The sequence below is a fragment of the Sprattus sprattus genome, assembly GCF_963457725.1.
Source record: "Sprattus sprattus genome assembly, chromosome: 1".
Lineage (NCBI taxonomy): Eukaryota > Metazoa > Chordata > Actinopteri > Clupeiformes > Clupeidae > Sprattus > Sprattus sprattus.
In genome coordinates, this window is record NC_137920.1 from 71,684,845 (window position 1) to 71,694,844 (window position 10,000).

The 10,000-nt window shown below is 47.9% G+C and overlaps 1 protein-coding gene across 1 annotated transcript in view; it reads left to right on the forward strand.

Moving 5' to 3' along the window:
• The window catches only part of wwc1 (WW and C2 domain containing 1), a gene marked incomplete at both ends in the record, with an annotated part of 37,019 nt that overhangs the window by 21,254 nt on the left and 5,765 nt on the right, over positions 1-10,000 (forward strand). Inside the window, 9 exons of the mRNA XM_080854174.1 lie at positions 542-784; positions 1,531-1,620; positions 2,605-3,266; positions 5,136-5,253; positions 5,464-5,628; positions 5,801-5,993; positions 6,965-7,114; positions 9,292-9,341; positions 9,870-10,000. The exon at positions 9,870-10,000 is cut by the window's right edge and continues 29 nt beyond it. Coding sequence (XP_080710300.1) covers positions 542-784; positions 1,531-1,620; positions 2,605-3,266; positions 5,136-5,253; positions 5,464-5,628; positions 5,801-5,993; positions 6,965-7,114; positions 9,292-9,341; positions 9,870-10,000 — 1,802 coding nt within the window. The remainder of the gene's footprint in view (positions 1-541; positions 785-1,530; positions 1,621-2,604; positions 3,267-5,135; positions 5,254-5,463; positions 5,629-5,800; positions 5,994-6,964; positions 7,115-9,291; positions 9,342-9,869) is intronic.

Genomic DNA, 10,000 nt, shown 5'->3' on the forward strand with positions numbered 1-10,000 from the left:
ATTGTACACAGATATTTTGTATGTATAACTGTTGTATGTAAACAGGCATGTAGAATTCAGTCATGCATGACAGGTATGTAACACACACATACGTGTTCCAGTCATCCTCATCCCTCCTGACACACACACACACATAAGTGTCATCCTCATCCCTCCTGACACACACACACACACACATAAGTGTCATCCTCATCCCTCCCTCCTGACACACACACACACATAAGTGTCATCCTCATCCCTTCCTCCTGACTGACACACACATAAGTGTCATCCTCATCCCTCCTGACACACACACACACACACATAAGTGTCATCCTCATCCCTCCCTCCTGACACACACACACACATAAGTGTCATCCTCATCCCTTCCTCCTGACTGACACACACATAAGTGTCATCCTCATCCCTCCCTCCTGACACGTACACACATAAGTGTCATCCTCATCCCTTCCTCCTGACACACACACACACATACGTGTCCCAGTCGTCCTCATCCCTCCTGACTCACACACACACATACGTGTCCCTGTGCTCCGATCAGGATGGCGACCATCGAGGTCCAGATTGCGAAGCTGGACAGCGAGGCGTGGCCGGGCCTGTTGGACCCGGAGCGGGACCGGCTGATTCTGATCAGCGAGAAGGAGGAGCTTCTGAAGGAGCTGCAGTACGTGCGCCGCGCCCCGCACGCGCCCAGCGACGCCCAGAGGCTGGAGACGGAGAGGAAGCGCCTGGAGAGGGACCTGCAGGCCGCACGCAGCAACCAGAGCAAGGCCCTGACGGAGAGGTGAGGCGGCCAATCACACGCCCCCCGCCGGGACAGGACAATAGTCAATCAGATAGAAGGGTGCTGAACGGAGAGCCAATGAGATTGGATTGTTTTTAAGACAAGGACCAATTAAAAAGCAGTGGTGGGAGGGAACAGCCTCCAGGTAAAACAATGAAGAGGCGTGTCTAGTGAATGAACGCTTGTAGTATTATTACTGCAGAAAGATCTGGAGGCGTATACACGGCAGAAACAAGGAGACAATTAGCTGATTAATACAACACACACACACACACACACACACACACACACACACACACACACACACACACACACACACACACACACACACTGAGGCATCTGGAATAAAAGACAGGCTGTCATTGCTTATTGCTTACCCAGAGCCTGATGTCAGTGACCTTCACACATGGCTTGCTTTCTCTGTTTCTCTCTCTCTTTTTATTCTCTCTTCTCATTTCTTCCCCTTCTGTTTCTGCTGTTCTCTCCTCAAACAAACACACACACACACACACACACACACACACACCTACCTTGTTCCACACACCTGATGCCAATCAAAAGTCCGACCTCCCTCCTGCCCTCTGAGAGCCTCACCAGGCCCCTGCCCTGCCCTGCCCTGCCCAGACACCGCTGGCTGTCAGAAGCTCATTTGTTTCTTACCCAGAGCCGTGATGCCTGTCACATATCTCTGAAAACTGATTGTGAAGTGTGTGTATTATTTGTGTGTGTGTTTGTGTGTGTGTCAGGTTAAAACTACACTGCAAGAGGAACAAGCTGGTGAAGGAGCTGGAGGAGACGGTTCGCTTGGCCTCCTCACTACACACTCAGCTGAAGAGGTACCTGACATTCTCTCTGTGTCACACACACACACACACACACACACACACACACTTACATTCTCTTGGCATCCTCGCCACACACCCAGCTGAAGAGATACCTACCTGCTCACATCCACACGCGCACACACACACACACACACACACACACACACACACACACACACACACACACACACACACACACCCACTCACTGAAACACACACTCACTCAGGAATGAAAGACAAGTTTGGGATGAAACACATTTATGTGCCTCAGATGTATTTAACAGGACTACTGTTATGACAGCCCATTATCACTGAGCACGACGGAGACCCCAGCCTTTTATTATTAAATGGAAGTATTATAAAAGAGAAAGTTGTGACAAACTTAAACAGACAGTGGTTTTGCTCTCCTCTCTTTCTGTGTGTGTGTGTGTGTGTGTGTGTGTGTGTGTGTGTGTGTGTGTGTGTGGGATCGTGACTAATTCATGTACTGTGTCTGGCGGCTCCACATCAAAGTGTGTGAACTCAAGGCTGGAGTCCCTTGTGTGTGTTAATGAGACCTGGTGCTTTAATTAGCATTCTAGCAGCTTCACAGCACATCTAAAGCTACTGCAGCGCTTTCATTCCGAAAGTGGGAAAATAATAAATAAGTTACTAAATGAATAAGAACGTATGTATAATAAATAACCTAGTGTTCTTATTTCTCTGATGGTGTGTGAAATGTGTCAAACAGTGCTCAACCCTTATCCTTTTTCTTTCCCTCTTTCCTCTCATTGTCTATGGTTCTCCCTCTTTCCTCTCACTTTCATCTTCCCCTCTCTGCCTCTCCTCTATCAACCTATCTGTCTAACCTTCGTGTTCTTTATTTCTCTCTTCTTTCTTTTTTTTCTCTCTTTCTTTCTTTTTTATTTTTCTTATTTTCTTTGTTTCTTTCTGTTTCTCTCTCTCTCTCTCTCTCTCTCTCTCTCTCTCTCTCTCTCTCTCTCTCTCTCTCTCCAGTCTCTCAGAGAGTACTCTGTCGTGTTCGTCGGGCAGCAGCCGTGGTTCCCTGGCGTCCAGTCGTGGTTCCTTGGCAACCACCTCCAGCCTTGGCTCCGCCTCCTCACTCACCTACACGGACATCTACCTGGAGCAGCCGGAACTTTCCGACCCGGACTTCCAGAGCAAGCTGGAGCAGCTGCTGGCCGAGGTCACCGCCGGTACCTCCTCCGCTCCCGGGTCCAGCTTCCGGCCGTCCGGCTCCATCACCACCATCCACGAGAATGAGGTGTCGGAGGCGGGCCCTGGGGTGATTGGCGGGCCGGCGGTGGGGCCGGGGTCATCAGGGGCGGGGCTGGCCTGGCGAGGAGTCCAGGGGCTGCGCGTGTCGGAGACGCCACGCTCCATGACCTCGCTCTCGCCGCGTTCCTCGCTGTCGTCTCTCTCGCCGCCCTGCTCGCCGCTCGTCACCGACGCCTCCTTCCTGTCCGGCGAGGTGTTCGGCTCCTCCGTCTCTGGCCCCGCCCACACGCCTCTGGGTCTGGACGCCGAGCTGCAGAGCCGTCTGTCTGAACTGAGGCTGCTGGACAAGACGGAGGAGACGGAAGACGCGGACACGGAGACGGAGATGCAGGAGGAGCCCAGAGCGGACGCCACAGCCATCAGTGCAGACACGGCCAAAGGTACGGCCTCTGACTGGGCCTGTCTTTAGTGTCAGGCTGCTCTGCTGCTCCGGCTGCTCTGCTGGTTGTGGCATTCCCGTCAATTGTAGCATCGGTTTAAATGCATTGCTCTGCCTTAAATGTTAAGCTGTTCTAAACGGTATTTGCAAAATTGCATACATGTGTGTTTATGTCTCCTAAAGAAGAGCAGACCATGAATATTTAATGATTAACTATGTAAAGTATTTTCTAGCCATTTAATATGTATAAAGGCTCTTGCACATAGGAATTGCTTTAGATGCGCTATCCCTGGCTGATGCTGCTTTAGACGCTCTATCCCTGGCTGATGCTGATGCTGCTTTAGATGATCTTTCCCTGGCTGATGCTGATGCTGCTTTAGACGCTCAATCCCTGGCTGATGCTGATGCTGCTTTAGATGATCTTTCCCTGGCTGATGCTGATGCTGCTTAAGCTGCTCAATCCCTGGCTGATGCTGCTGTTGCTTTAGACGCTCTATCCCTGGCTGATGCTTCTTTAGATGATCTATCCCTGGCTGATGCTGATGCTTCTTTAGATGATCTATCCCTGGCTGATGCTGCTTTAGATGATCTATCCCTGGCTGATGCTGTTGCTTTATTAACTCTATCCATGGCTGATACTGCTGTTTTAGACGCTCTATCCCTGCCTGATGCTGCTGTTCTAGACGCTCTATCCCTAGCTGATACTGCTGTTTTAGACGCTCTATCCCTGCCTGATGCTGCTGTTCTAGACGCTCTATCCCTGGCTGATGCTGTTGCTTTAGATGATCTATCCCTGGCTGATGCTGCTGTTCTAGACGCTCTATCCCTGGCTGATGCTGTTGCTTTAGATGATCTATCCCTGGCTGATGCTTCTGTTCTAGACGCTCTATCCCTGGCTGATGCTGCTGTTGCTTTAGACGCTCTATCCCTGGCTGATGCTGTTCTAGACGCTCTATCCCTAGCTGATGCTGCTGTTCTAGACGCTCTATCCCTGGCTGATGCTGCTGTTGCTTTAGACGCTCTATCCCTGATGCTGCTGTTCTAGACGCTCTATCCCTGGCTGATGCTGCTGTTGCTTTAGACGCTCTATCCCTGATGCTGCTGTTCTAGACGCTCTATCCCTGGCTGATGCTGTTCTAGACGCTCTATCCCTAGCTGATGCTGCTGTTCTAGACGCTCTATCCCTGGCTGATGCTGCTGCTGCTTTAGATGCGTTATCCCTGGCCGATGCTGCTTTAGATGATCTATCCCTGGCTGATGTGGATGTTGCTTTAGACGCTCTATCCCTGGCTGATGCTGCTTTAGATGTGTTACTTTAGATGCTCGATCCCTTGGTGTATATGTGGCCTTTGACCTACAGAGAGTCCTTCTGTTTCGTAATTCCTTTCCTCTATAGCAGCTGTTGTAGGGAGCTGGAGATTTCACCCGAAACTCGAGAGCGTGTGTAGAATTACTGGCCTGTGTGTGTGTGTGTGTGTGTGTGTGTGTGTGTGTGTGTGTGTGTGTGTGTGTGTGTGTGTGTGTGAGAGTAACTGGATTGAACTTGTTTTGGCTGGGGCAACCTGATAGCTCCCCCTATCAGGAGGGTTAGTGGGATAGTGGGAGGGTTGAAAAGAGGTTGCCACGGCATCAAATGACACTGTGTCATGGTCTCACTCACTCTCTCTCTCTCTGCCTCACTCACTCACTCTCTCTCTCTCTCTGCCTCACTCTCTCTCTCTCTCTCTGTCTCTCTCTGTATCTCTCTCTCCCTCTCTGCCTCACTCTCTCACACTCTCTAACTCTCACTCTTCCTATCTCTCTCTCACTCACTCTCACTCTTCCTCTCTCTCTCTCTCTCTCTCTGTCTCATTCATTCTCTCCCGTGCAGAGGTTATAGCTCAGTCCAAGGGGACGGGTGTCGGGACCAAGAAGGCGGGTGTGACCTCTGCGGTGTCTGACGAATCAGTGGCAGGAGACAGCGGCGTCTACGAGCCCTCTGACAAGAGGTAGGCCACCGTCACACACACACACACACACACACAGTCCAATCGAGTTCTGTTTCTCAAGTTCTAATTCGGATTCCCACTGTCTAGTTCTGATTCTAGACTCAAGCGAGTGAAGTTCTATTCCAAGGTTCAAGGTCTGATTCCACAGAATGGAATGTTCAGGATGACCTGGAGGATGATCTGATGATTTGTGTTGATCTGTGCCTCCAGGCTGGGTCTTCCTCCAGATCTGCTGAGCTACGAGGAGAGCGTGTCCACCGGCTGCTCCCAGATCAGTTTGGGGCTGAAGTACGAGGCCAAGGAGCAGCGCTTCACCGTCTTCCTCCTGCAGCTGGCCAACTGCACCACCCTTCCTCTGTCTGCGGACCAGAACCTGTAAGGCCCAACATTAGCCTCCCCACACACATGTGCAGTTGGTTGTTTTTCTTTAGGAGTGTAAACATGTGTGAAAGTAAGAAGATCGAATGTCAAGCCTCTTTTTTCCCTCTTTTTCTCCCCCCCTCCCTCTCCCTCCCTCTCTTGCGCACCCCCCCCCCCCCTCACACAGGTACATACGTGTGGCTGTACTTCCCTGCTCTGAAGCCACTCGCTGTCTTTTCCGCACCTCTGGAGTCGTCCCTCAGGACACCGTCCAGCTCAACGAGGTCTTCGGCATGCACATGGCCCATAGTGCATTGCGGCAGAAGACGCTCCGTGTGGACGTCTGTGTCACCAGTGGCTCTGGCAGGGAGCAGTGTCTGGTTAGTGGAATATTACTCACCCGGATCTAACCGCAGATTATCCAGATATAAGAGGAATGTACTGATCCCGCTATCGCATGCTCATCCTCATACTTCAAATGATCTGATACCAAGCACTGATATCTCGTCATGGCAACGCTACGGTGAACTCAAAGGTCAGGAGGTGTTCTGCCATTCTTTGCTGCCCTATCAGATTTGCCTACTGGAAACAGCTGGGTAGGAGAAATAGAATAGGAAGAAGTGGTATCGGTGCATTCCTTACAATATATAATCATATAACCATATGTTAGACATGTACTTTCAATTCAATTGTATTTAAGCATAAAACCATTATAACAAGTTAGTCCATTGAACACAGTGTGTAAAAGTGTCGGTTAAAAAACGGTACGTTTTCAACATTTATAGCTTGAAGTCTCCTCACTAGTCCAAAGCATACCTTATAGAAATAGTATTTGAACAGAGATATGAATAAATATCCACCTGCCATCTAAGCAGCTTTCCCTCCTGCGGTCTCCTGGATCAGACACCTGATTGATGTGTTGCCTTCATGTGTTTATGTGTTTATGCGTTCATGCTTCCATCATTTCATGCGTTCATGTGTCCATCAATTTGTGTATCCATATGTTAATATGCCTGTGTGTTCATGTGTTAATGTGTGTGTGTGTGTGTGTTCATGTGTTAATCTGTCTGTGTGTTAATGTGTGTGTGTGTAATGTGTAATGTGTAAATGTGGGTGTGTGTGTGTGTGTGTGTGTGTGTTAATATGTTAATGTGTGTGTGTGTGTTAATATGTCTCTGTGCATGTGTTAATGTGTGTGTTCATGGGTTTCCGTGTTCATGTGTAAATGTGTGTGTGTGTTCATGTGTTAATGTGTGTGTGTGTGTGTGTTCATGTGTGTTAATGTGTGTGTGTGTGCATGTGTTAATGTCTGTGTGTGTGTGTGATCATGTGTCTGTGTGTCCGTCTGCAGGCTGGGGCCCAGATCAGTCTGGCGGACGTGAGCTCCTGCGGGGAGAAACAGGTGAAGTGGTACAACCTGCTTAGCCACGCCCACATGCCCAGCGTGGTCAGGAAACACACCCACCCACCTGAGGAGCCCACAGCATCAGACACACAGCAGGTCAGTGGCACACCTGAATCTACACTCCCACTGGTGGGATCCTCCAGCTATGCCTGACTGCACTTGCAGTACGTGTGCAACGTCACCACCTGCTCAACGTTGACAGTCTTATTCCTGAATGCATATCTGCATGTATATACGGTCGCATGTATACAGACGTGGATACAATCATTGGTACCCTTCCTTTTAAAGGAAGAAAAAGCCACAATGTTCACTGAAATTACTTGAAACTGAAAAAAGTAATAATAAGTAAAAATGTTCTGAAAATTAACTAATTAACATCAGACATAGCTTTTGAATTGTGGTTCAACAGAAGAATTAAACTGTTTAAACTGGCCTGGACAAAAATAAAAGATTAAAGATAATTTGACCATAGGGGCATGTTTAACTAAGGTGTCTACTGTAATTAGCATTGCAGGTTTCTTCAAACTTGTAATCAGTTAGTCTGCCTATTTAAAGGTAGAAAAGTATTCACTGTGGTGAATGTGTTTCTTGGTGTGTACCTCACTGAACATGGACCACGGAAAGCTAAGGACAGAGTTGTCTCAGGAGATTAGAAAGAAAACTAGAAAATGCATTTCCTGAAGGAAATACCAGTGCATGAAATGCAAAAGTTAGGAAAGGAAGAAGAAAAGAAAGAAGAGTGAAAGAAGGAAAGAAGAGTGGAAGAAGGAAAGAAGAGTGAAGAAAGGAGAGAAGAGAGGAAGAAGGAAAGAAGAGTGAAAGAAGGAAAGAAGAAAAGAAAGAAGAGTGAGGAAAGGAAAGAAGAGTGGAAGAAGAAAAGAAAGAAGAGTGAAAGAAGGAAATCATAGTTGAAGAAGGAAAGAAGAAAGGAAATAAGAGTGAAAGAAGGAAAGAAGAAAGGAAAGAAAAGTGAAAGAAGGAAAGAAGAGTGGAAGAAGGAAAGAAGAGTGAACAAGAGTGAAAGAGAAAAAGAGAGTGAAAATATTGAAAAAAGGAGATAAAAATGGAGTGAAGAAGAGAGATTGAGTGTGAGGGAAAGTAGACTGAGAGGGATAGAGATAAAGATGGAAAGATGGAGAGAGAAAAAAGTAGAGAATGGAAGGTGTCTTAATGTTCCTAGTTACAGTTAAATTGAGAGGGACAGAGAAAAGGTTCCTTGGATTTGGCGCAGGTGTCAGTGGAGCACAGGTGCAAGCCAGTTTAAAGACCCTATTATGATGTCATAATGGCCCAATGTAAGTCAATGGGAAAATTTAGATTTGTTTTTATTTAATATCTTAAAAAGTATAAAGTTTAGAAAAGTGAAAAATACATAGCATAAGTGTCCTTTACAAGACCTATGCGACAAAGTTTGAATGAAGTTTCTACGTTAAACGGTTCGGGCTGAATTAATCGCAGAAAAAGGTAAGAAGAAGAAGAAAATGCCTAGGAATAACAATACAGGGCATTTCATGCACTGTAATTACAGACAAGCATGTTAAAGGTAAAGGCTATAAGACCATCTCCAGGCAGCTTGATATTCCTGTGACTACAGTTGCACATATTATTCAGAGGTTTAAGGTCCAGAGGACTGTAGCCAACCTCCCTGGATGTGCCCTCAAGAGGAAAATTGATGACAAATTGAAGAGACGGATAATACGAATGGTAACCAAAGAGTTGAGATTAGAGGTGAACTCCAAGGTCAAGGTACATCAGTGTCAGATCGCACCGTCCGCCTCTGTTTGAGCCAGCGCCGAACGAGGAGGACACCGCTGTTGAAAGCAAATCATATAAAAGCTAGACTGGAATTGGCCAAAATGCATATTGACAAGCCACAGGGCTTCTGGGAGAATGTCCTTTGGACAAATAAGACAAAACTGGAGCGTGTCAGTCTCATGTTATTTCGGTGACCATTGCGGGTTTTTCTTTTCTAAACGGGAGTGTACCAACAATTTAGTCCACGTCTGTATATCTGCATGTATATACGGTCACAGTAGAGACTCTGGTTCGCCTCTCGCGGCCTACTGCATGCACTAGACGTGTATGAGTCTCAGTACACGTAGTAGTTACACTGGAGTTACAAGCATGGGGTAAAGGACTCGTGTTTAAACTGTGAATATTGTTGTTTTTTTGTTGTAATGACTGTAGTATGATCCCCTCATGGTTGTGGTTGTTGTGTTGAAGCCAGTCCAACTTGACTGACCTTGTCTCTGTGTTCTGTTTCCCCGCTTCAGACAGCACTGCCTTATACTCCACAGAGACCAGCTACTGCTCAGCAAGGCTGGTGAGTGTTACACACACACACACACACACACACACACACACACACACAGCACGGTACTCCACAGAGACCTGTTGTAGATAACTTAATGCAGCTGAGCAAGACTGCTGAATGTTCAGGGAAACCACATGAGCACCCATCCCTCATCCCAGACCAATCCCACCCATTATCCCAGACCCATCCCAGACCCATCCCTCTGCCATCATCTTTACCTGTTCCATCTCTTCCTCTCTCAGAATGCTCAGGTTCACCTGCTCAGGTGTGTGCTACCCCCTGTGCGATTTCACATCCAGCCCACTAACCCAGTCACCCACTGTCTCACACACATACACACACAAGCAAGCCTCTGCTGCGAGTGATAAAGCAAGAGCTACATTTAGTAAACACACGTTTGTGTCTGCACCTGTACTCAGTCTCCCTTTCCCTTTCCCTATCCCCTCCTCCTCCACCTCTTCCTTGCCTTACCTCTCTTTCTCCACTCTCTACCTCTCTCTGTCACTCTCTCTCTCTCTCTCTCTCTCTCTCTGTCAGGCCTGTGACGGATGGCTTTGAGGAAGAGGAAAACAGTGACGCAGAGGGGGAGGGCTTCTATCCTGACAGCGGCCAATGGGAGGTTGAGGAGGAGGAGGAAGAGGCGGCAACAGCTCCCACACCCACACCTG